This window comes from Fonsecaea erecta (genome assembly GCF_001651985.1).
Source record: "Fonsecaea erecta strain CBS 125763 chromosome Unknown Scaff14, whole genome shotgun sequence".
In the NCBI taxonomy this organism is placed as follows: domain Eukaryota; kingdom Fungi; phylum Ascomycota; class Eurotiomycetes; order Chaetothyriales; family Herpotrichiellaceae; genus Fonsecaea; species Fonsecaea erecta.
This window is the reverse complement of record NW_017387257.1, coordinates 61,266-86,555: the sequence shown is the minus strand read 5'-3', so window position 1 is coordinate 86,555 and position 25,290 is coordinate 61,266. Positions and strand designations below refer to the sequence as shown.

Below are 25,290 nucleotides of genomic sequence, written 5' to 3'. Positions count from 1 at the left end.
ACTATCATTGCTAGCATTGGGGTTGAGTCCACCAGACATGCCCGGCACCGATGAGCGTAAAGCGGCACTTCCACTGTCCCAAAAAGGGCTGCTCCTTGGCAACATCCTATTCGTCCCGCTCGAAAGGCCACCTTGAAGCCACTCCTTCTGTTGTACTACCTACATACCACCAGCACAACCAACCCTTTCCTCCACCCATTATGAGGCAAAGCAGGGATGACACATGCATTCCTCCAGTCTGAGTTGGCGAGCCTCATATCGGACTCGAAACGAAGACACAATGACGTGCGCACCGCTGCTGAGCAGTCGCTCGCTGACCTCAAATCGATCTCGGTGACATCTGAGACTCAGTTGGCTGGGGACCTCTATCGCCGGCCACAATTCATTGAACCCTTTGTCCTTGCCTGTCGATCCAAAAATACCAAGCTAGCAACTACCGGGACCGCCTGTATTCAGAGGCTGACGGCAAGCAATGCAATCCCTCGGACGAGGCTTTCCGACATTCTAGACGCTTTCCGTGATGGAGTCGCTGCAGGCTATGAGCCTCAACTCAAAATTTTGCAGACCCTCCCTTCCCTGTTGCAGCTCTATGCTGACGACATCCACGGAGACCTTCTTGCGACAGTCCTGGAACTATGTGCATCTCTTCAATCCAGTCGGACCGCCGCTGTGAGCAATACAGCAGCAGCAACCTTCCAACAGCTGGTCTCGGCGGTTTTCGAAAAGGCTGTGCAGACGGGTGATCGTGGTGGGGAGGATTTAAAAGCTGCCTGTCTGGATGACGCAGTCCGGCTCTTCAATGATTTTTGTCTGCTGCTCGACCACCAGAAACCCCAATACCTAAAAGTGGAGAGTCTCCCTACTGGCTTTCTACTTGAAACTCTACAAACGATCCTGCTATCTTACGACTCGCTTCTAGTAACTGAAAAACTCAGCGATCAGAGATGGCCCGAAAACCTCACGCACGGCCTATCGCGTATCTTGGCTAGAAAAGATGCCTTTGGCATGACTGCGCGTGCTCTTTCTATCTTGCTCCTCATCATGCAATCTCGCGCTGAGGAGCTCCGAGATCAACTGGCACAAATGGCCCCCCTGCTCATTGGCGCATTGGAGAAGGACGGTAACCCACTATGGAAACGTGCCCTTTTCCTCGAGTTCTTCCGTTCCCTCTGTTCCGAATTCAACGTCTTCCGGGAAGTTTTTCGCTTGTTTAACAAGGGCAAAGACTCCGTCAAATTAGTAGGCCAGCTCATGTCTGCCCTAGTCCGCATCGCAGCGGAAGATCCGTCTTTGATTGGGCTTGGCCGCCAGTCGACCGTCCCCGTTCAGCGGGTAACCGACCCAAAGAGCGAAGAGGCTGCATCAATTGAAGCACAGGGCCTGGGTGGTGCTATCACCTCGGTGACCTCGAGCGATGCAAGTGTTACTGGTATAAGCACTGATTGGAGCGTGGTAACCGTCCGGCTCATGGATCAACCCGAGAAGAACAGTCCTCCAACAATGCCGAGCACGTACATATACACTCTAGTCTTGGGTTGTATCTCGCATCTATGTGATGGCCTGTCAAAGTTCATTATGCCACTGAGTGTTCCAAGTCGGGCTTCACAGCGTGAGTCGTCCGAAATGGGCCGCAGGGACAGCTCTGCCACAGACCGAACAGACGACGAAACAGCACGGAGACCTGTTCGACCAACATCGTCGTCGCAGAAATATCAGCGGCTCATAAATCCTCTGACCCTGACGAATCATCGACTGTTCCCCCAGATCCGCACCTCTGCAGAACTTATCGAGGCCTGCTGGCCTGCTGCGCTTGCCACTTGCTCAACGTTTCTCAATGCCGCTCTGGACTCGGAGTTCTACCACATCTTAATCCGATCAGTTCAGAAACTAGCTCAGGTTTCCGGTGTGCTCGAACTTTCCACGCCCAGAGATGCTCTGCTCACGACTTTGGCAAAATCCTCCATACCGTCTAATGCGAGTAGTTTTATAGCGGCCTCTCAAAGCATCAAGTCGCCTCGAATCGCAAGTGCTGAACACGGGATGCTCAACGACGTGCTGAAGTCCCCAACCGAGGCACCACCAACACCCACATTCCAGGTTAGCAGCTCCCCGCTCAATGTCAGGCATCTGCTTTGTCTTCGAGCATTGTTGAACTTAGGTATCGCTCTTGGTCCGACCTTGGAGGAGGATGCCTGGTTCATCCTCATTGAGACCATGCAGACGGTTGAGGCTTTGATTGCCATGCCGAATGCAATGACAGCGACCTCGCAATCAGGAAGTCCAAGAATCGGGGGCTCTGGGCACGACGGTCAGACCACTCTTTCAACCGAAATAGCCGCTGTCCAGGCGGCAACCAAGAGGATGCTCGAAAGCACACGAAGTTTCAGCGTTGATTCATTTGCCATCCTCGTGCACGCCTTATTCCGCTTGCTGGGGCAGAGTGACGCGGAGAGCGATTCGCAACCCTCGGAGCAGAGTCTTGCTGCTCCTATCTCACCCAATCGCCTGGGTGCTCAAAGGCCGGCACATCACATTTCGCGGAGTGTATCGGGTTTGTGGACAAAGTCAAAAACTCTGGATCTTGAGATCGGGTTCGTTCTCAACAAGCTCAGCGACTTGTCGCGCATCAACATATACCGGTTCGCTTCTTCTGCCGAGCAGTCTTGTTCCTGGGATCTAATTGCAAACCGTCTACTGCGCGTCTCTCAGGACCCGAGCGTCCCTGGGAATCATCGTATACATGCCGCCAGTATATTGGACTTGATCTCCATGGAGACCGTAAAGCTCCTAGATGACCCGCGCTTCGAAGCCAGCGAGGCAGACACCATTCGATCCCGGTGCTTACAATCCCTCTTAAAACAGTTAGAGTCCTTCGACGAGACCCCGGGTCGCAAGTATGATGGTGTGGAGCTGGAAATCCATAAGAGACTTCTCGATGCTTTGGAAAGTATGCTCAGTCACAGTGGAGATTCTCTGAACAACTGCTGGCCGATTGCTCTCGAAATACTGGCAATTTCGTTCGCAAAAAGGGGACGGGCACCACCACCGTCCTCCGATCCACCAGCGGAACAAGCCGACAGTCATGTGCAGACAGCCCAGATACTGAGAGTTGCATTCAGGTCTATACAACTGATCACCTCGGACTTCCTCGGTGTTCTCGATCCTAACTCACTCGCAAAGTTGGCCCAGCTCCTGCGTCAATTTGGCTCTCAGCATTATGACTTGAACGTGGCGCTGACAAGCACAACTGTTTTGTGGAGCCTCGCCTCTCAAGCTTTGTCAAGAATCGAGACAATCGATCTCGCTTCTATGCCAACTCTGGATAGCCGGACAGAGTCAGTTGCCCGAAACTCGAACTCCTCTTCTGGGACAATCTGGAGCGTCATTCTGCTGCAGATGATGGAACTGTGCAAAGACGAGCGCGTAGATGTTCGAAATGCAGCCATCAAAGTTCTTTTGAAGATGCTTGATGCCTCGAGCGAGGCTCTAAGCTCAAATACATGGGCAACCATGCTTGAAGCTGGTCTATTGGACACGGTTCGATTTTGCATCATGCAGTACGCTGCCGACAAGAACGACCAGAGCGAATGGATGGCGTCAGCCGCTCAACTGACGGAGGGCATCATTCAAATAATATCTCAGAATCTAACGGTGATCGCCAGACATGATGACTTTCGAAATACATGGCTTCGCACTATGGACGTTTTAAAGTCTCTGTTAAGCACAAGCTCACTGGCTGCGTCTGCGTTAGCTTTCTCAAACCTGTCGAAGATCGTTTCGGCACTCTCGGTGTTGGACAATGCAGATGAAGAGCTGATGGTGCCTCCAATGAAGCTATGGGCAGACTACCATCCTGCTAAGATCGGACGAAACACTCAATCCCCTCGTATGCCCGGCGAAGAACCGCCAACAAATCAACAGGCCCTCACTTCCCATGCCAGTGTCTTTGTTGAAGCATACAAGACGAGGCCTCTCGCCGTTTCGAACTATATACAAAGTCAGGCTCCGGTGTTAATGGATTCCATCGAGTGCGGAATTCTGTTATGCGTGCATCCGCCTTATACGAATGATGTAAAAGCTCTAGCACCGGAACAAAAGGAGGCCTTGCAGTGTATGGCGATATTGAAAACCCTCTCGCGAGACCAAGTGTCAGAATATTCCCAGTTCTTGCTCAGGATGCTGAGCCTCACCCTGAATATCCAGGAAGGGCGAGTCGGAGCCCAGCAGAAAAAGTCTGCGATTTCAAAATCTGCGCAGAAGCCAACGTTCATCGCCTTTGCGGCCACATGTTTAGATAACTTCCGGAATTTGATTCTGGAGTATGCTGGGGACAAGGACTTCATCCGCACCCTAGCCGTGCAAAGGGCGTGCCAGGTGCTGTCCGCTATCATCGACACGAAGTACACGAAGATCCCGACCAACACTCAAGCACCCTTGTGGAGAAATGCTACCGTCACCACCGTGGTCATGCTCGAAGCTTTACAGAAGCATATGAGCAACAGAAGGTTACCATCGGTCGTCCGTTCTTCTCAGCTGGACGGTCTGGCAGCAGACATCACCTCGACCGCCGTCAGCATCCTGAGCTCTGGAGGTCTCTCCAATCCTCCTGGTCCAGAATACAGCGAAGAGACAATCCTCGATGATGAAACGTTCGATATCGACCACTTCCGGCTCCTCCACGAGGCCATCGTCTCCATTTTCCAGTCTTCACAAGAAATCAAGGAAGATGCGTGCAAGGAATACTCCGCTGTCCTGTTCGAGGCTTCACTGCTCGCGAAGCCTTGGTTCTACGACATTCCAGACGACCTTAAGAAGGACCCGTTGAAGGGCCTGCTCCAGACGAGACCTGGCAGTGTCCACCGACCCGTCTTTGCTGTGAGACGAAGAATTTGCTACGCGGCGCTGGATGCGCTATTTGGGCTCGTTGCCCGGCAGAGACCCACGCAAACGCGCAGTGGTGACCAAACCGATCATAATATCAGCGACGAGTATGGTTCCAAGATGGCTTGTGCGGCGGCGCCCTATCTCATCCTGCGCGTGGCGCACCCCTCCAAGACGTTTCTCGCGGACCAGCGACTACGCGGTCTCACGCCGCCGCCCGAACCCCAGCAGGCGGAATTGCAGGTCGTGCTCTCCAAGTTCGTCGAGTTGAGGAGCGACGGGCAGGCGATCGCCAGGACGATGATGACGACGACGCGGGGTCTCGACGAGAAACCTCCCTCCCCATTAGAGAACGGCCCTTCTCCTCACGCACCGGTGGTGGTGGTCGTCAGGGACGATGACGACGACGGCAAATCCCACCTTCGCATCCTCTACGGCTTGATGCTGCGTCTCCAGAAGTTCTGGCAGGGCCTGCCCCGATTAAGAGGTCCCGGGGCACGGGCGTGGCAGGACGACGAGCCCGGGAAGGCCGTCGAGGCGGCGCTGGAGAGCTGGGCGAGGCTTGTGGGCGAGGAATGGGGATTTACGGGGTTTTGAAGAAGAAGAAGAAGAGATGGAAGAAGACAGGCATTGCCTTCTTGGGTACGAGAACGGAGATGGAGACCAAGCTTCGCGAATGACTACTAATGAGAGCGCCCCCTCCCCCGTGGCTGAGAAATCTCGAGTGTATCACTGATGATGTGTGGGAGCGAGATAGACAGAGAGAGACTGAGGATCGAAACTGGGATAAAAGTTTGAGCGACGCGCGGAACTGACAGCGCATCATCTGATAGATCCAGGCTTCGACTTGATATTTGGAGAGCAACTGCCTGCCTGAACGGTTTGAGTTGCGGGAAAATGTAATGCGCATGGAGTTCTGGAGAAGCACAGGCATAATAACTCTAGCAGTTATCGCCGTATGATTGCCCAGTCAGGCGTGAAAATGACCCGACCGCAGACCATCGCTCAATCGAGTCTAGGTATAGTTTTCCATGGTCTCAGAGCACAACCATGTTGATGGGGGGTGAAGACTCGATGCCCAAAGGCCGACATGCCGCTGTGAGGTGACTCGCACACGGACCGACCGAGACGACGTCCCGAATGGAACTCGTAGAATTCTGCCACTTTTGGATCGTCCAAGTCTGTCTGACTCGACGGGCAAAATTCCCCTTTCTGGTGGTGGATTTTCGGGCACTATAAATCCGATTTAGGCGCCTGCAGCGTTGTGGGGAAGGAGCCATTCTTTCCCGGCCGAATGGTCGGACCCGACCAATGGAGAGGGATACTTTGCGGAAAGGAATCGTGGATTTAGGCAGGTGTCGGCGGAGTATGGATGGGCAGCTTCCCGCCGGCGCCAGGCTGGTCTGTCGCTAGTGGGGGAAGGAGTTCGGGCGCCTGTCGATAGAGGACGATTTCTGACTGCTTGAAGTAGCGGCGGGCGTCTGTGTGCAGGATGTTAGCCAGATCCAAAGAGGTGAATATTGCGCTTCTGGAGGCATGTTAGGCGGATGTTGAGCGGGTATTGAGAATTCCGGACACCAGGCCTAGCGTGGGGACATGCGGCTGCCGAACGGGCAATTCGTGTGCACCTGTCGGCGACTGAAGACGAGCCTTTCTTTAGTGGGGGATAACCAGTCTGTGGACGTTTGCACGAGCAAGGCTGGAACACAAGAGTCCAGGGTTCTCTGGCTGAAGTCTCCAATACCGGGCAGCTTGTTTAGAAGCGGGGGGATATCATAGAAACGTACCTTCGTCAATCAGCACCAGACTGAGGTAGTATCTGGTAGAATATTTCTTGTTCACCTCTCGGAAGGTGGGCGTCAGGTCAAATCCTCCGAGGAACAGTCGGATTGGAATTGTTTCGCCTAGATTCTCATCAGTATATCATTCTTATCATCGCTTGTCCTCCAAATGTGTTGATTCACGAGGAGAGACATCGAAACTCCACTGAAACACGTGGTGTGGCAACTTGGGGGGATCGTACCTCGTGATGGTGAACCATCCATAATCTGACAACAATGTGAGCAGCCAGAACATGCACGACGGTGAAATACGTACCTCGAACCGCACCAAGGTTTCGCTCTCGTTGTATTGGTTGGGGGCGACACCGGTCGTCTCCCGTCGGATGATGGACAGCTCCATGTGTTTGATCTTCAGCCTGACCAGCAAGAAATAGATCCTTCCCACGATGACGTCCTTGAGATGGTATTTACTCTTGGAGTACTCGAACTCGATGTGCAGACAGTCTTCAATGCCCACGTCCATCTTGATCGAGCTGTTTGTTTCCGGGGGTATCCGGTAGGAGTAGACCCAAATGTCCTTTTCCCGGATGACATCTGCCATCCTTCTGGAGACGGTGACGCGCACAAAGTATCGTAGCTTGACGTTGATGCCGTTGTACGACTCGTATTGCTTTTCGACGTTTTTGAAATTGAAGGGGAATGTCTGGGGGTGTTGCAGTTCTCCGGGCGCAGCCAGTTCCTGTCCCAGCGACAAGAACTCGTAATGGTTTCCGCGGTCGAAGAACATTTCTAGACAAGCGAGATGTCAGGTTCTAGGGTCTCGCCAGCCAGCTGGCCTCTGATTGTGGCATACCTATCAATCCGATGAATTGGACCTTGATCCCAGTGTGTTCCAACCTTTTCCCGTCCTTGGGTCTTATTGTGACTGCGCCTTTGACGGACTCGCCATCAAGATACAGGGGAGCCTTTTCCCGCCTGTTCTTGTCGAGCTTGACATCGACCGTCTGCCGCTCGTCGGCATCTTCGAGGACAATGTCGATATCCACAGGTGTCGAGAAGAAGAAAGCGGACATGGTGGGCAAGGTGGGGAACGGAGGAAGTGGTGCAGCTGTAGTAATCTAGCGTATAGATGTTGCGAGGAGGATGTCGTCTGTAGATATGGGAGACGCAGCAGAGATGTTGTCGCGTTGCGTTGCACTATTACTGGAGGTAGTAGCAGTCAGTAGGAGATAGGCTGCCCGTGATGCCGCCTTGTGCTCACCCCAGTCGGTGCTAACCGTGCTTTTGCAGCTGCGATTTCTTGGCATCACCAATCATTAAGATACCGTTAGATCTCCAAGTGCATCGACAGGTACCAAATGGCCTTCTGTTGTCTTCAGTGGCCAGTCCATGAACTGGGTCTGGTTAGACACAGATGGCTGTGCTGTTGTGTGGCCAACGTAGAAGAAGAACACGTGCTGAGGTTCCATTATTGTATCCCTAATTAGTGCATATATCCATTCTCCCATCGACGGGACCTTCAACACCGTAATAAATTAAGTTGGAGATGCTAATGCTGTTGTTGGCAGTCTCTCCGAATTCACTTTCAACAACCACTGCAGCGACAAGCCATCCACTTGACCTTTGATTTTACTCACCACCTGCCCCCGTCCACCCATCGAGAGACTGGCCTGGACCCAACCATGGCTCAGGCCTCCTTCATCAATATTCTGCATCTGCATCAAGTGTCCTTTTCTCGACTTCAGCCACGTGGCTGGCTTGACACGACCTCTATGATCCCCTGAACCATTCCCACCATAAGGCCGAGACCGGACACTCTCTGACGTCGACAAGGATGCTGTGCTCAGTCAAGAGGAGGGCTCTGAACAATTAACAGGGGCAGTTATGGGCTCCCAATGGACATACATATGTCGCTCTCGAAGGCTTCCTGGCCGTCCATCCACCTGCAGCAACATCTCCGTCGGCAACGGCTACTACTCTGTATTGCGGCTCCGAAGTCACAGCTGACGCTTCAATTGCCGATCTCATCTTGGATGCTTGTCCCGTCTTCCCCGCAGGCGGCACATTCTCCAAAACTCTCTCCCACACCATTCAACTCGTTGTCGGTGCTCTCCGACGTTTTCGATTCGATGCGAGCACTGCGTCTGAGGGCGCCCGTTTCCACCCAATTCACCTTTCTCGGTATCACCCATCACCCATCCAAGACGGGAACTTGATTTGCTTCAGCCACCCGGTCAACATCGCCAGATTTTGGCCGGCAGCGTCGCCGAACAGGGTGGGTTTCCTACTGGGTGTGGGGTAAGACCGGGCAACAGTCACCCTGAATTCTTCCATCCAGCTCTGCGCGACGTCCATGCCCATGCTTGCCGTGTCGAGTCTTGACCCTTTCCTATCCAACAATTCAGCACTGACCGCCACCCAATACAGCAATTTTCAGTGAGCCCAACGTCAATCTTTTACCCCCGGTGCCCCTACGCCCGCTGTATGAGCTTCATCTTTATATCTCACTCCTCTTCCTCCTCCTCCTCCTCCTCCTCCCTCCTAGTAAGTGACCGGCTTCCTTGCTTCTTCCTCTTCCTTGTGTTGACCTGGCTTCACCCCCACGGCCTTGTTCCTCTCGCTCGCTGCTCCTTGTTTGCTCGCGTGTCTCCCCGGCTCTAAGCGGCCCATCTCGTGTTCGCGTCAATCGTGACATCACCCCCCCCGTTTGCTGTGCCTGACATATCGCCGCCATGCTGTCGACAGAACGAACTGCTAGACCTCATCCCTTTCGGCACCCTCACCGACCTGTTTCTTCAACCGCCAACGGGACTTCCGCGCGAGTCATGCAAAACGGTACCGACCATCTGGAACACATCTGGATCATCACCGGTCCTGCAGGATGTGGAAAGACCACCGTCGCACAGCACCTTGCGGCTGAGTTGTCGTTACCCTACATCGAGGGGGATGATGTATGTTACTCCACACCTTGTCCCGTTTTCGTTCTAGGCTAAATGCAAGCAACAGTACCATCCCATAGCCAACAAGCAAAAGATGGCGTCCGGAATCCCCCTGACCGATGCCGACCGCTGGGATTGGCTGATCACCCTCCGAGAAGAAGCCATCAAGAAGCTCCAGACCTCCAACTCGGTCATTGTCACATGCTCGGCCCTAAAGCGCAAATACCGCGACGTGATTCGAGTCGCCAACTACGAGCATCCTTCCGTCCAAGTCCACTTCATCTACCTCAAGGTCGACGAAGCCACGCTGCAAGCGAGAGTGGCGGCCCGGGTGGGCCATTACATGAAAGAAGGCATGGTCCACAGCCAGATGGCCACCTTGGAAGAGCCCGAGGAAGAGCTTGAATGGGACGTCCTACAGGTCGACGTGAGGGAAGACAAAGAACTGGTCAAGCGGCATGCCCTAGAGGTGGTGCAGCGCAAGCTGAAGGAATATGACGAGCTGGCGGCGGTGCCGCCGCAACAAGCCTCGTGACGGGCGTCTTGGGGTTGCAGGCTTCTAGGGACTGGAAGGACATCGTTCACCGAGGAGAAAATGACTTTGAGCACGGGCGCAGGGCGTTAAGTAACGAATCGGAGTCCGGACGAGATACTGGCCAAGGAAGACGCCAACATCCTCCGACAGTGTACGTGTAACAGAACGGAACGGACGGACGGAAGGGTACACGAGGGATATACACACGGGAGGCAAGGGGAGCAGCAAAGAACGTCGGATCGAACGAACGATTGATGGCTTTTGGGCGTCAAATCTTACAATCTGTTTTTTCTTTGCTGTTTTTTTTTTTGAGACAGACACGTCTGAACGTTTGAGGGGGATCCGTCGGCCTTCTTGTTCTTCAGCTTAGGAGACGGCAGCTCTGGCTGGGTCTTGAGTCAAGAGCCACTTACTTGTACGACCTGAGAGGAAGAGGAAGAGGAAGAGGAAGAAGCGATCGATCGATCGATTCTTGTCTTCCTTCCTTCCAGACAAGAAACCAAGTCTATCCACTATTCATCATCTCTCGAGTCTCTCATCAATCAATTATTCAATCAGCCATTCGACTCTTGGCTCCAGCGCCCGCCTCCCCTCAGGGTTATCAATCTTCCCTGGCTCAAAATGTGCAGTAATGTGATGGAGGTGTGCCAAGTTGTTATGTGCCGTGTTGTCCCTGCGCAGAATGCCCCCATGAGTGTCCACCACTCACACTGTACATAGGGGACATGCATATTAAAACCGAGAAAGCTCACCTTCTCGACCACGCCATCCCAGAAAAGTACCACCCATCCATGCCCACACCCCCCAAGGAATGTTTGAAGGACGTCAAAACGCCAGCATCCATATGCCCAGCAGTAGGAATGGTGGTAATAATACCCATGACATCCCGCCCCGGCAAAGCTTCCTCTCGCTCGCGGCTGCATTGACCGGCGCCTCCTTGCCCACGCCTTTCCCGCCCCCGGTCACGTCCGCGGGCACGTTGCAGCTGGTCACGCCGCAGACGTAGCCGCTCGGACAGCACCCGCCGCCGACGCTCGGGGCGCAGCTCGACCAGCCGTGGGCACAACTGCCCGTCACCTGCGTGGCGGGGGCGGTGATACCCGGACCCGTGGGCGCGACGATCGTCAATGTGCTGCCCGAGACGAGCGTCGTCGACGGTAGCGCCGGACACGACGTCGATGCGCAGTCACGCCCGATCTGGCAGCACCCGCCCGGGTAGTAGGCCGAGCACGCGTAGAAGCCCGTCGGACACCCCGTCACCGGGTACGAGAGCGACGTGGAGTGCGTCGAGGTGGTTGTTGTGGTTTCCACCGTCGTGGTGAGAGAGGTCGGCCGCACGGGCGGTTCAGGCGTCGCGGACGAAGACGAGGACGTTGAAGAGAGCGCAGGACAGTTGGCTGATCCGCATTGCCGGTCTGTCGGACAGCATCCACCCCCCAGTGAGGCCGGACACGAGCGGAAGCCCGAGGAACAGGTGAGTGGGAGGGTGGTGGCGGATGTGACCGTGACCGTAAGGGTGACGGTGGAAATAACTGGAGGTAAGGGTGAGACACTGGAAATTTTGGTTGATGTGGGGGCGGTCGTGGTCGTGGATGTGTGTGTCGTGGGCGGAGGGGTCGAGGGCGAAGGCGTCACCGTCGTGTAGCTCGTCACCGTCGTCGTGGATGGCGTTGGGGTCGTCAAAATCGTCGCGGTCGATGTCTGCACACATCCGACCTGGTAGCATGCGTATCCCGGCAGACAGCAGCCACCGCCTGGGTTGTTCGGACACGATGTATATCCACTTGCGCAGGATGTCGACAGCGCATCCCCACACACCTGGCCGTTGGGACAGCATCCGACGTCTCCCAGCCCGTTCCCCGTGTCCTGGACCAATTGGCACGTGTAGCCCGTCGCGCAGCAGCTGTTGGGTCGATCGATCGAGGTGCACGCCGATGTGCCTGTCGGACACTGGAAATCCCGCTCTGCGAAGAGATGCCAGCCCGGTAGCAGTCGCCGAAAGATGCGTGGATTTTGATAACTGTCGTGGACGCGGACTGGCTGATGGAAGGATGCGAATAGGGTCGCATTGGCCCAGTCTAACGAGTCCATGTGGAACTCTTCCTCGTCCTGCTGCTCGTCAAAGCCCCAGTATTGCAGGTAGAACATCTCTCCAGGATCTCCGCTCATTTTCCTCACCCCGGTCGGGTTGCTCTTTTGCAGCTTCCGTTGCACGTCCAAATCTCGTCTGACCAGCAATTCATCTTCGGGGTAGTATTTCGAGTCCGGGGGGAGATTGTAGGGCCACTGCCAGTCCAGATCCTGGGCGGTCACTGACGGAATCGAGCTGGTGATAAGGATGAGGAGTGAGGAGGGTAACGCTGCCAGTTGCAGCCATGGTGCCATAGGCACTGTGAGTGGACGGAGGATTGCTGTCTGGCGATGGTGATTTGCGAGGAGCAGATGAGGACGACACGAGAGAGCTAGGGAGGTGAGAGTGAGTGGCAGAAAAAGATGCCCGACAAGACACGTGTTAGTGATGCAAAACCCTTACAGTGATATTTACGACAGAAGTCTAGAGACATGATGAAGCGTCAGGACTTGGGACTGGGGACTTGATGGCATTTGTTGGCATTGTTGGCACAACGAGATGGCTGGGATGGTGGATGGTGGATGGATGGCTTTTCTTTTCCCTTTGGGCTTTGCGGCCTTTGGAGATGGAGCTGCGCAGGTGAGACGCGACCATTCGGCGGGGAGCATTTTGGGGTGGATCTGTCGGCGGTGGCCCACTGCTAGACCTCCGATGTCCGCACCGCCACAACCTCCAACCTCGAGGCACTAGGCTATACCGAAGACCCCAGTGTCCGAGTATCCGCCCATCCTTGCATTCCCCCCTGGGTCAGCCCTGTATGTGGTGGTCTTCATTGTGCACATGTCTTGTATCATGCACTTGACACACACACACCCCCCTTTGACCGCGACTCTGCTGCCCATCCCCAGGGACCAAACCGAGGGAATCGCCGGCACTGCTGGTGCTCGACAGTCCCCAGGTTTTCATAGATCCATCGTCTAGTATGTGCCGGCCTTCAAACCCTTCAATGACCCCAGACTTAGGGCCAGTCCCTGTGACCGTGACCGAATCCGAATAAATCCCACAATCGAGTTGTCCGCCGTCTTTTCTATGCTCAAGTTCGCCAATGCATCCTCCCCTGAACCCAGAATTAGTCACTGGTGCAATTCGCACGTTGAGCAATCACTTACCGAAAACACTCCTTGCATACAGATTTGCACTCAAGAACTGACAGTCGCCCTTTAGACTGGCTTCTGGTGTCAAACACGTCATATTCGTACTCTTCATGAGTTGATCCAAGAACTCTCGTAACGTCTTCGTCGTGGCTTTGCTGTTGATATTGACCTTGTTCTCCCATTCAAACTCGGTCCACATTGTCCTAAACGCGGACTCTGAGCATGTGGCCGGCTGAATATAGTCCATTATATCTGCATGCACATCATTCAGGATGACAACATGCGTATCTGTTCCAGACGGCGAGTCATAGACGACATTGCCGAAGATCACTCCGGTGTCCGTGCTTGACACCTTGATGGTCGATTGCACGTTGAGGAAATCGTGTGGTCCGAGATTGTGGGTAGTAGGTCGTTCCACCACCTTCAAGTCGCCCAGCGTAGCAAACTCCACCGACAGGTTCTGGAGAGTCTCCGTTGTCTGATTGACCAGAAGTACATCCAGGATGATGTCGAACTGGTGTACCTTGACATATGCCTCGGCGTATACGGGATCTGAAAACCCGGTAAGCTGCACCACACGACTCAGCTTCGAAGACAGATCTTCGAATGAAGCATCGCCGCCGGTTGCTTTCTCCAAGTCAAGTTCCATTTCATCGGTGCCGTCGCCCGCATTCTTCTTCGACAGCTGTCGTATCGAAAGAACATCGTCCACTTGGACGGCTGTTTTGGCCTTTTCCACTGCTTCTTTGGCGGCCCGTTTCTTCTCTTCGGCCTGGACCATGGCCCTGAAAGCCTTCCTAGTGTCGTCCAGGAAGGATACCTCCAGTTCTTTGCGTTCGGTGAATTCAGCCAAGGCTCGTACACAAGACATGATTCGATCCACCGAATCCTCGTCGATAGGCGCCTTGACAAACTGCGACTGCCCAACTCGGACAATCGAAATCATGATCAGCATGGCCTCGGCACGTAAGGCGTTCGTACGCGCCTGATCCGTCGAGATCTCCGAGTGGCGCATAACTAATTTGGTCAAGGTAGATGAAAGCACCGTCGCCAGGTAATAGTCACCGTCGAGAATAAGTTGTCTCAGGGGAGGTTTCTGTGCTGCTTTGACTGCCTCCAGTCGCGCTTTTGCGGCCGAATCGCTCGTCAACGCGCTCTCGGTTGCGTATGTGCCATCCGCAAGGACTTTGCGTGATCCACTAGAGGCTGGTTTGGGTGCGGCGTGGCCGTTGACCTGCTCCTTCGGCTCGCCATCCTCATTCGACTGCTCATCTAACAGCCGTTGTTCCGAAGCGAGTATAGGAATCTCCCCAAGGCTCGCCCGAATACGTTTCCATGCCTCCTTGATGTCGTTCTCTTGTAAGGAATATTCACCGATCACCCAGAGCGAACCACGATATACCTTTCCTGCACGGACCTCGCCCAACGTTGACACAAGGCGTTCCACGATGGATGATCTGAGCTTGGGGAATTTCTCCACCACCTCCTTGACAAAGGAGATGACATCCACCGCAGAGCTATTGTTGAAGTCGGCAATAAAGTCCATCAAGACATCGACAACGCTGGCCGCAATCTCGGAGAACTTGATGGCGCAGTGGTGGATCGACTGAATGAGGAGTTGTCGGTACTCTGAGTTCTTTTCATATTGCTCAACCACCGTCTTGCTCAATTCCTTCTTCAGCAGCATGACAATCTCTTGGACATTCTTACTGGATACCATCTCCATGGCGATCGCCAATGCCTTACGTCGGACGTCCAAATCAGGGCTGGACAGCACTCGCAGGATTTCCATGGTAAGATCGTCCAGCACGCCCTCGTTCCGTCTCCGCAGCTGGTCAACACGATCAAGCACGATAAGCTTGACATTGTTGTCCGCCTCTTTGATGCTTAGCTCGATGAGTTTCCCAGCGGCCGCCTTGACAGCCACGGGGTTGTTTGTTAGAGCCGTCAGCGAAGTCGCTGCTTCATAGACAACCGTGCTTGCGTTCGCTTCCAAGAGATCAAAGATCAGCCGTAAATAGCGCGCCTTGTTTGCTTGGTTTTGCACAGCATCTTTCCGGATAAACTCAAGTTCAACCAGCTGAAGCAGCTCGTCGGCATTGGGCACTCCATCTAGGACTCCGGTGAGATACTCCAACGCTTTGTCATGGCTGATACTCATCAATGCCGCAAAAGCATTCCTTTTGCAGGTTGTGTCGCTCTCGCCCGCGAGGAACGTGTGGAGCATCTCAGGGGCGTCCGGAATTAGATGCTGGGCGTTCTGGTAAACAGAGGCCAAGGCCCACACCGCGTTCTTTCTCACATAGGCATGCCTGTGGTCAAGGCAAGTTTGTGCGGCGGAGAGGAGCGGTTCGATCAATTCGGGTTCTCGAAGTTTGGAAAGGAAGCGCAGGGTATTCCCTCGAACGAACTCGTTGGGATGCTGGAGATCGTTCCGAATTCCATTACTAGTGGCTGTCAGCCTTAATGTTCTTATACCTGCAGAGGCAGTCGTGCCCACCAGACAAGAATCATTTCCTGCTTCAACTTTCCATTGGCGTCCAGCTTGGGGCAGATCTCATAGTAAAAGTATAGAAGTTTTTTCAGAGATTTGCTTTTTGAAGGCATGACGAAACGGATAATGTGCATCAATAAATTGGGCATGGGATCGCCATTCAGCATGATGGTGAGAATCCTCCGCATGGTTTCCATCTTGGTCTCATCTGTGCCCTTTTCCAGTTGTGTCTTGAGGTCCTGCTGACTCGGCTGGTCCGCTGTGTTGTCAAGATGCACGAGACTGTACGAGTTCTCGAGGAAGGTCGCCATGGTTGCGGGAATGCTCTCAGGACAGCCGAAAAATATCAGGGAGGGTCTCTAACGGCGATTGAAGGATGTCGATACAAGGTGCGCGGAGATCGGTGGGCTGCGGTGGGGAAGAATCAAAGCATTGTGGTAACTCTCTCAAGGCCGTTCCGGAAGCGTCCCAGAGATCAAAAGTCGGACCAAGGGTAGAAAGCGAGAACGAGGACTTCCTGAAGCCGTTGACAAGTTGTTGTGAGGGGAGACTGCGACCGCCAGAAGATGCATACATAGTGATCTGTCCAAATGTGGATGGCCTTGGCAGCCTGTTTGTAGCGGCGACATATTGCCAATAGACTAACTGCAAGTGTCATAAAGCGTCGCTGCTATATGTACAGCTCCGAGGTAGACGAAAGAAGCTTAGTCTGACTTGGCAACATCTCAAAAATGAGCAGAGGGAAATTGACTCAAGGGTTCCCCGTCATGACTCTACTTGTCGGCCGCATACACAATACCGAGTGACACGGACAGGCAATGGAAATTTTGCTAAGCTGCGGTGGTGCAGGTCCACCGACTTATGAGCTTCCGGAATGCGAATGCCGGGGACGGTTCAGCTAAAGGTTTATTATCTCCCCGGGCCGGAGGCTGACTCCGGGTGTCGACATCCTAGATGTGTTGCACTATGGACCAATAGCATTACTCTTTGTGCTGCACCACCAAATACGAAAATATCAGCAACTGATGTCTGGTCATTTACCAAAACGCTGTCCTTGAGTCAATTGGACCTTTTCATTGCTTCTCGGTCTCCCTAATTGTCAGGGGCGTCCACGTCGTGTGCTTAGTTCTTGAGCACACCCTTACCAAAAGACAAGGAAATCGCGATGGCGTCTGACGATCCTGTCATAGACCTGTCACAGGTATCTCCTGTCTTGCTCCAGAAATATATCGACGGCTGTCACATGCTCCATCAACATGATATCGTGGACGCGTACGGCCACCTTTCTGTCCGTCTGTCCCATTCGACCTTCCTGATGTCCAGGTATCTGGCGCCTGCGTTGGTTGCGTCTATTGATGATCTTGTCATATACAATGTTGAAGATGCACAGCCTGTCAAACCGGACGCCCCAAGAGGTAAGTGGCGGAGATCAACAGCTGCTTTGTCGACATCACGATTTCCTTCCGTTGGATATTTTGGAACTATTGTAACTCACGAGACACAGGATTCTCGGAACGTTTCATTCACTCGGAGGTGTACAAAGCCTATGCAGCGGTCCAGTCAGTGGTTCATTCGCACAGTTTAGAGGTCGTGCCGTTTTCAATCTCCGCAGTGCCTTTGTCCGCGTGTTTTCACATGGCAGGATTTCTGGGGACTGCTGTCCCTGTGTGGGATGCCGCTACTGTGTACAAAGACCACCCGTCCGACAACCAGGACATGCTAGTCAGGAACACCAAGCTTGCTTCCTCACTCGCGAAAGCGCTGGGGAAAGATGGTCAGGTCAATCATCCAGTTGTGCTCATGAGAGGCCATGGTATGGTTGTGACATCAGAGAGCTTGGAGATGTGCATCTTCAACAGTATCTACACGCAACAGAATGCGCGGGTTCAACGCAGTGCAATAGGCTTGGGCGGCGAGGTAAAGTACTTCACCGAGCGCGAGGCGCATGATACAGGAACGACGACTGGCATGGGAGCTGTAAAACCATGGCCACTGTGGGAGAAGGAGGTCACCGATAACACCATGTATCGTAACCAAATATCAGGCAGAGAAGGTGGACAGGGATGATATGGGGAAACAGTCCGCAGACAACTCCAATATATCGGATAACAGACAGTGCTTGTGTCTGAGTTGAACTCTTGCCACTTCTCATTCCCAGCTTGAGCAGGTATTTCTCACCAGTATCTTGACCTCGTCATTCTACAACTGTCCACTACAAGATATGTGATACGCAAAAGGTTTGAATACACCACGTAATTGTCTCTATTGATTCCGGTGGACAATGCAGTGGATCCCGGTTTGATGCCAAGCCATTGCTCCGGCCCGCCTTCATAGCGTATTTCCCCGGCCATCCCGGCTCAGCTTTGCCACGGCGGAAATCAAGTTTATCTCCCCCTCCAACATGATGAATACTCCGCGTTCGCCAACCTGGTCAGGAGACAGAGTATCACACAACCTACAGCCTGCTTCATACAGGATGATAGCCGCGTCCACTACTGCATCGCCTGCGGACAACCAGCAAGATGCCACTAATCGGCCACCCAAGAGACACCGGGTTGGCTACGCTTGCGACCTTTGCAGGTGGGACTTCTGACCCCAGACTCCACCTGTATCGTCGACATGGCTGTGACGACTGACCACTTCTAGACTGAAGAAGAATAGATGCGATGGCGAGCGCCCGTCATGCTGGCAATGTCGACAGCGTCGGCAAGAATGTGTTTACTCACCAGAGAAGCCACGAGTGAGCCTCACACGGGAGTAGGTATTATCGCATTCTCCACTGTGTGGCTTACCGTGTATGCTAGTTGAATGCTAACACCGACATTCCAAGGTATGTTGAAGAGCTCAAGATGCGAAATGAGATGCTCGAGAAACAACTTGCGGCAGCGCAACAAGCCAATGGACGCCGCTTGTAAGTGCTGTCGTCCTGCAATAACTCACTTGACACAACCACTTACCCGCTAGAAGCAACGTCCCTACATTACCTGGAGGAATGGAGGATCCGACCACGGTGCCCGGCAACGGTGGCCAGGCGATCAATCCTGGGAGTCAATACCTGTCCCCTTCACCGAGTCAGACAACAAATCGTCCTCGCACAAACGATCAACAGCAAGCCATGCGACTGCCCAGCGAAAGCCACACGGCCGCATCTGACGCCGTAACTGCATTGAGCGACGCGAACAAGGGTACTCCGACAGAGTATTTCGGCGAGTCTTCGACTTTCGATTTCATGGCCAAAGTCAGCTCCCCAGAGAAGGAAGCATCATCTGGGCGTCCGGGGATTCAGGGCGGTGGATCTGCTCTGCGAGACCCCAACACGTCGCTTGCAGCCTCATCTCCTTCAGTTCCGTTTTTTGGGATTTTGAATGCCGAGTCTGACGATCCATTTGGTCTCCCCTCCCGGTTTGTAGCGGACCCTTTGGTAGATGCATACTTCAAATACCGGCACCCGCTCAACCCTTATCTGCATGAAGGAACATTTCGACTGAGATATCGGCGAATGTGGCTCAGTCAAGATTTTGGTGGAGACGGAGCGCCACAGCAAAGCCTTGCCTGGTATGGACTCGTTAACCTTGTCTTTGCGTTCGGAAGTGATCATGCCAATGTCACCGGCCGTTTGGCGGGTAATCGGTCTCGTTACTTCAAAAGAGCAAAGACATTGCTCGTGTCTGGATTGTTACAAGTTGGCACTATCGAGCTCGTTCAAGCTCTGCTACTAATGGGTCAGTACCTTCATGGGGCTCTCGAGCTGAACAACTGCTGGACGGTTATTGGACTTGCAATACGTACAGCACAGGGATTAGGACTGCACCTCAACCCTGCCACCTTCACTTCAGATACGATCGAGCAAGAAGTGCGCAAGCGGGTGTGGTGGGGCTGCTTTGTCCTCGACCGAGTCTTAAGCATGAAGGTCGGCCGGCCCACGATTCCCGACGGTCCAGGAATTGAAGTGGGTATGCCTCTGGCCGTAGACGACGAGTTCCTGACCGAAGAGGGGCAGTCCGTTCAGCCCCAAGGCCTGCCTTCCAAGCTGGAGTATTTCAATCAGGTCATTCCGCAGTGTCGGCTGATGGAAAAGATCCTGAAGACTCTGTACAGCGGAGACGGACCTGGGGTGAACACGCAGAAAGCGAGGCCGGTTATGGATACTACTCAATTCCTGGCCCTGTCCATTCAACTCGATGGGGAGTTGACCACATGGCAAGACAACCTCCCGGGTCATCTCAAACCAGGAGCAGAGGGCTTGGAGTGGCACTTTGAAAGACAGAGAAATGTGCTCCTAATGAGGTGGGTATCATGCGCTCTTGGACTTTTCTCACGGGGCTAACCAATAGTGTTCTCAGATATCTTCACGCTCGACATCTGATCCACCGACAGACTCTACTCCTTTATATTACGCGGAGGGTCACCGACCACTTTCAGCGCGAAATCATGCTCAAGTGTGTCAAGCGTTGTGTTACAGCCGCTTACGACTCGATCACTCAGATGGGGAGTTTGCATCATCAGAACAAGCTATCCTCGTTCTGGCACAATTCACACTGTAAGATGGTTTCCGATCGCCATCGCACTGGACTTGACTGATTCATCTCTAGATGTCTTTGCGGCCCTTGGTGTCCTCCTGGTGTACCAGACGGTTGAACCCCAATCCAAGGCTGATATCGGTTTGCCTCCAAATGTGGACGTTGACCATGCTGTCCGGATCGGTCTCGAGCTTCTCCAGCGTGTGGGTGGCCAAATGCACCCGCTTGCATCTCGATACGTCCAAGCCATTCAACAACTGCAAGCAAGATTACAGGCTCTGTCCGCATCCAGGAGCAAGCCCCCCTCGAGAGAGGCAAGCAGCTCCGAAAGGAACGGGGCGCAGTCAGGGGTTGCATCTTCTAGTAATCCTAATCAATCACAAGTCCCACCTAATGCTGTGGGATATCAGTATCCTCACCAACCACCGCACCAGCAAGCCGGCAATACCCTGTACCCTCCCTACAGTCAAGACGCTTATCAGTCAACGCCGGGAGAGGGGTCTCTGCGGGCTGGATTCGAGGATGAATTCGCAAATATCGAGAGCATGCTCATGGATAGCACAGGCTGGACGGGTTTGATGGACGATTGGAGTGACAATCCGGTACATCCTCCCACCCTTTCCAGGTTCTGTGATCCCAATTCAAGGCCTAACTAACCACATCCCGGCTCCTAGACCTACGCGAGGTTCACGTACAACGGATTCGCCTGAACCTCCCGACTCCAAGCCGTCCACGGTCTGAGGACTGTCTTGACATTAATTCCGGTGCAATCCGCCACCTCGTCGTCGTCGAGAAACGTTAGATCTTCCTCGTCTCCAGTGGCATCCGATCCCAGCCTCAACGAGCTGTTTAGCATCACGGCCGTGCTCTGGACAATGGCATTGTTTCGCGTGTAGATTGAACGGAACACACAATGCTCAATAGAAGTCGCCGCCACGGTCATCCCATGCCCTCGCATCAACACCACGCTCCGGTCCAGTTGACCGCCGCCACCGTCAGCCGCGTCGTTGGTGAACAGTGCTGCAAGGCCCGCGCCGAGATGCTCGGAGCGGATCAGGAGGTCTTTGATGTCTCCCGGCCTGAAATGCGGACGGGGCTCAAAGACGGGGGTTTCCTTTCCTGCAATCAAAAGGTTTCAGTCTTTTTCCAACTCTCATAACTTCCGCTTCCACAACCTCTAGATGATATTGGAGAGCACAGAATGGAAGAAAAGTGCTGAAGAAACAGCCTTGAGTCGAAAACGCCATGACCAGCACCTCGGCCCAGACCAGAAGACTTACCCAAAAAACCACTCGTGTTGACGCAGGCCTTCAGTCCCGATTCTGATCCCTTCCTCCCGCCGTCGCTGGCGGCCAGCAATCCCCAAGGAATGACCTCCCGCGCATGGCTGTGGCAGACGCTCCGCACCTCGCTGAACCGCTTATACAGCTCCGAGTGTATGAAGCGCTCCGTGTAGCCCCTGGGGGCGTGCGCGTCGACGGGCTCAGCGTCCGCGACGCGATACTCGACGATGTCGTCGGGCGACGCCACTAGCGCCGCGGGCACGTAGCGCGCCATCAAGAACACCGACGGATTTGATGGGTGCCGGACGCTGATGTGTCCGTACGCATCGAGCACTTGACCCTGGTGGTGCAGGATGTGGTTGGCGGTGATGAGCGTGCGTTTGGTGCTCTGGATGTTCTCCATCTTTCTTGATTTCTTTCTTTCTTCCCGACTCGCCCTCCGTAGAGGCTTTTTTCCTACTTCTGTGGGTCAAAATGAGCAGTAGTGATGAGAATAAAGGCAGCGATCACGACCACGACGCAGAAATAACACTATCTCTTTCCTTCTTTCTTTTCTTTCCGAAGAATAAATACCCCAAGACTGCTCCGAAGAGTCCTTCTTGGATCAAATTATATTCAAATCCAAAATCTAATCTGAGTAGGTGTCGTGCTAAACCAAAAACAATACTTTGCGCAGTATACAAGTAGATTGGACCTAATGAACTACAGATCCAGCACCTACTCGTAATACAGGACTTGAATTGAGTCTCCTGATCCATGCACGGTGGCATCCGCGCCGCCTCTCCTCCTTCCGGAACCCAAACATATATCTCCCCGGAATCCCCCGCCACTGAGAACTATCCGACAACGGAAGACTGGACTACATAAGAATCCACCCGTATATGTACATACTTTTCGGACTCCGGACTGTAAATCGTTCGTTGGTCGTTCTGGTGGCCTGACTCTGCACCACATTCCCTTGGTCTGGGTCTGCATGTGTGGTATACAGCCGATGTGAGATGTCAGCCTTGTCCCTTGTCTCGCCTGGTGGGGCGGTACTGAGATGAGGTGGTGCCGATGGAATAGCTGGTGAGGCACCGGCGCTCAAAGCTGGTGCATGCGGTACAAGTTTCTCAGGTCTTACATGTGTCTCTTCTTATCAGACAATATACTGTCATTAGCCTACAAGGACTCGTACAGGGAAGGCTTACCCACAGCATCATTTTTGCTCTCTCTGCCGGCCTTGGAGCCCCAAGCCATTTCTTCATTTAAACAAGAGATGATCATGATTTAACCTCCCCTGCCTCATTGTTTGTAGATGTCGTTTCAACCAGAGACTTTGCACCCGGGGCGGGCTCATTGATGGACCTCCATTCTCCCACAAACGCTGCGACAAAAGCAGCGCCACTCATGGCGGTCGTGAAAATCCATGCGTCCCTGAGACCAACCATGTACGAGGCCACGACGGTCCGGAGGTCTTGAGGATTGGGAAACGCTTGTCGGAGTCCAGTGGCACCGGCAGCTAGCACGTACGCAGAAGTGACAGCGGAGTTACCAGCTGGAAGCGTGTCGATGAGGCGATTGTTAAGGATAGCTTGGCCGGTCGATACACCGAAACCTCCTCCAACAAACTGGGCAACTGCGGTGGCACGTCAGCCTTTTGCATCTGGAAGACCTAAGAGCAAATCAGGACTTACACATCATGATCCCTACATTGACAGACAGATCTTGTCGCGCTGAGACTCTCTGGGCAACCATGACAGGGAGCTGGATGACGATGCCCTGGCCAACACCTGCTATGATCTGGTATCCGATCCAACGTCCCGCTGACGAACTTGGATCCAAAGTGTAATAAAGACCAGAACCTATCGTAATCAAGATGCCGCCTGCCCACAGGAAAGGCTGATAGTAACCGACCTTTCCCAGAAGGATAGCACAGCTGAAAGTTGCGAGGGCTGATAGACCGAGGTTAGTAAGATGGACCTCGACAGGCGCCCTGGGCTATTGCATACAGAATGATAGCACGCTAGGAATTGTGCGCACGCCGCTGTCCGACGGCGAGACTCCTTGAACAGCCTGGAAGTAGATGGGAAGGGTATATGTTCTGGAGACACCGCCGGCGTTGGAGCTACAAGCACACGATTGTTAGTCTCAAAATTCTCATCATCGAGCTTCTTGAGCTTACACGAAGCTGTAAATGGCACATGCTGCAGTGGTACGACTCTTCAACAGTCGCTTCGGGACTGTGGCAGTGTCGCCCTGTATCAACTCCGCCGCAACGAAGGCGCCGACAAACAGCCAGAAACCAATGAGTAAGCCGATGGAGAAGCTTGATTTCCACGGGTATTCGAGACCACCATCTTGCAGCACGAGCAGCAGGCAGATCCAGGCGCCTAGCCCAAGAACAACTCCTAATGCATCGAACTCGCGAGGGAGCATTCTCCAGGGCGGAGCTTTGACGGACTGAGAGTGTGCTGGTGTACTGAAGAGAAAGAGGATGACGAGAAACGTGACACCTCCTACAGGCAAATTGATCCAGAAGCACCATCTCCAGGTCAGATCTTGGGTGAATACCCCACCCAGCACAGGACCCAAGACTGATACGCAAGCCCAAATGGCACCGAACAGTCCCATGACTATGGACAGGCGCGAGGGTTGCACAATGAATGCGGCGATGATGTAGCATCCTGAGGTGAGGCCTGCGCCACCGAGTCCCTGAACAGCACGGCCGGCGATAACGGCCACGCTGTTGGGGGCGAGAGCGACCACGAGACTCCCGATCTCGAAAATGAAGATGCACGAAAGGAAGACTATCTTCTGCGGAAAGTATTTGTAGGCCTTGCTCCAGACACCCTGAAACATGGCCAGGCACATCAGGAACGCAGAGCCATACCATCCGACCTGGCCGACGCTGTGGAATTCCTTTGTGATAGTGGGGATTGCGGTGGCGATGACACTCTATGGCGGGGTCTTGCATGTTAGCTTGCTATTACCTGGTAAGAGAAGACGAAATGTCTCCCGCGTACCGTGTCGAGGCCAACGATGAACGTGGCGAGCATCAATGCGATGACCAGAATCGCTTGTTTGAGAGGGCTTAGGTACGAAGGCGCGGCTGTTGATGTTACGGGATCTTTTGGTGTCTGTGGTTGTATTTTCGCCTCCACAGTGGCTTCTTTGCCTTTGACAATATGTTTGTCGAGAGATGCCTCATCTTTGGTTCCATAGCTCACAGGAGAGTCTGCAAGGACTTGCTCAATCAGCCACTTAACCGATGATGAAAGAGAATGATGGGCGCTGAGTTGTACCTTCTGACATAATGAAGCAGACGTGCCCTCAAACTTGGACAGAATCAATACATGTGGTAGATGAAATGAGAATTGAACCGCGTGCAAAGTCTTCGGAGCTCAAAGGTGGAGCATTCTTTAAATCATCGATCGATCGTAGATGGAAAATTGGACTCATTAAACATCCCAATCAATCAATCAGTATGCTGGATCTTCCTGCCCATGAGGCCTTTGTCAGGTATCCGTCTGTGTGTACAGGGTGATTCACCATAGAATACGAGTGTAGAGTGAGCCAGACATCGCGAGGCTGTGGGGCAAAAGTTTGACTGTCCAGCAGATTTGGGAGAACGTCAGTACCCTTCGGCTGAG

At 53.5% G+C, this 25,290-nt stretch overlaps 9 protein-coding genes across 9 annotated transcripts; 4 read left to right on the top strand and 5 right to left on the bottom strand.

Annotated features, from left to right (window-relative positions):
- Positions 1–216: 216 nt before the first annotated feature.
- AYL99_11346 (hypothetical protein) lies at positions 217–5,478 on the top strand (the record flags this gene model as incomplete). The annotated part of the gene is made up of 1 exon (XM_018842852.1): positions 217–5,478. One exon carries the CDS (start codon positions 217–219, stop codon positions 5,476–5,478), a length of 5,262 nt encoding a protein of 1,753 aa, XP_018687612.1.
- Positions 5,479–6,228: 750 nt separating this feature from the next.
- On the bottom strand, positions 6,229–7,735 carry AYL99_11345 (hypothetical protein; the record flags this gene model as incomplete). The annotated part of the gene is made up of 5 exons (XM_018842851.1): positions 6,229–6,362; positions 6,669–6,785; positions 6,905–6,929; positions 6,979–7,451; positions 7,516–7,735. 5 exons carry the CDS (start codon positions 7,733–7,735, stop codon positions 6,229–6,231), a joined length of 969 nt encoding a protein of 322 aa, XP_018687611.1.
- Positions 7,736–9,394: 1,659 nt separating this feature from the next.
- AYL99_11344 (hypothetical protein) lies at positions 9,395–10,136 on the top strand (the record flags this gene model as incomplete). Its single annotated transcript, XM_018842850.1, has 2 exons — positions 9,395–9,613; positions 9,669–10,136. The coding sequence occupies 2 exons, from the start codon at positions 9,395–9,397 to the stop codon at positions 10,134–10,136; spliced, it is 687 nt and encodes a 228-aa protein (XP_018687610.1).
- Positions 10,137–10,961: 825 nt separating this feature from the next.
- AYL99_11343 (hypothetical protein) lies at positions 10,962–12,521 on the bottom strand (the record flags this gene model as incomplete). The annotated part of the gene is made up of 1 exon (XM_018842849.1): positions 10,962–12,521. One exon carries the CDS (start codon positions 12,519–12,521, stop codon positions 10,962–10,964), a length of 1,560 nt encoding a protein of 519 aa, XP_018687609.1.
- A 663-nt stretch (positions 12,522–13,184) lies between these two features.
- AYL99_11342 (hypothetical protein) lies at positions 13,185–16,166 on the bottom strand (the record flags this gene model as incomplete). Its single annotated transcript, XM_018842848.1, has 3 exons — positions 13,185–13,324; positions 13,377–15,808; positions 15,862–16,166. 3 exons carry the CDS (start codon positions 16,164–16,166, stop codon positions 13,185–13,187), a joined length of 2,877 nt encoding a protein of 958 aa, XP_018687608.1.
- An 854-nt stretch (positions 16,167–17,020) lies between these two features.
- Positions 17,021–17,922, top strand: AYL99_11341 (hypothetical protein; the record flags this gene model as incomplete). Its single annotated transcript, XM_018842847.1, has 2 exons — positions 17,021–17,270; positions 17,360–17,922. The coding sequence occupies 2 exons, from the start codon at positions 17,021–17,023 to the stop codon at positions 17,920–17,922; spliced, it is 813 nt and encodes a 270-aa protein (XP_018687607.1).
- A 599-nt stretch (positions 17,923–18,521) lies between these two features.
- Positions 18,522–21,031, top strand: AYL99_11340 (hypothetical protein; the record flags this gene model as incomplete). Its single annotated transcript, XM_018842846.1, has 5 exons — positions 18,522–18,595; positions 18,686–18,766; positions 18,823–20,142; positions 20,199–20,395; positions 20,448–21,031. The coding sequence occupies 5 exons, from the start codon at positions 18,522–18,524 to the stop codon at positions 21,029–21,031; spliced, it is 2,256 nt and encodes a 751-aa protein (XP_018687606.1).
- A 20-nt stretch (positions 21,032–21,051) lies between these two features.
- Positions 21,052–22,061, bottom strand: AYL99_11339 (hypothetical protein; the record flags this gene model as incomplete). The annotated part of the gene is made up of 2 exons (XM_018842845.1): positions 21,052–21,494; positions 21,656–22,061. The coding sequence occupies 2 exons, from the start codon at positions 22,059–22,061 to the stop codon at positions 21,052–21,054; spliced, it is 849 nt and encodes a 282-aa protein (XP_018687605.1).
- An 859-nt stretch (positions 22,062–22,920) lies between these two features.
- AYL99_11338 (hypothetical protein) lies at positions 22,921–24,952 on the bottom strand (the record flags this gene model as incomplete). Its single annotated transcript, XM_018842844.1, has 6 exons — positions 22,921–23,276; positions 23,335–23,592; positions 23,650–23,765; positions 23,823–24,595; positions 24,664–24,884; positions 24,943–24,952. 6 exons carry the CDS (start codon positions 24,950–24,952, stop codon positions 22,921–22,923), a joined length of 1,734 nt encoding a protein of 577 aa, XP_018687604.1.
- Positions 24,953–25,290: the final 338 nt, after the last annotated feature.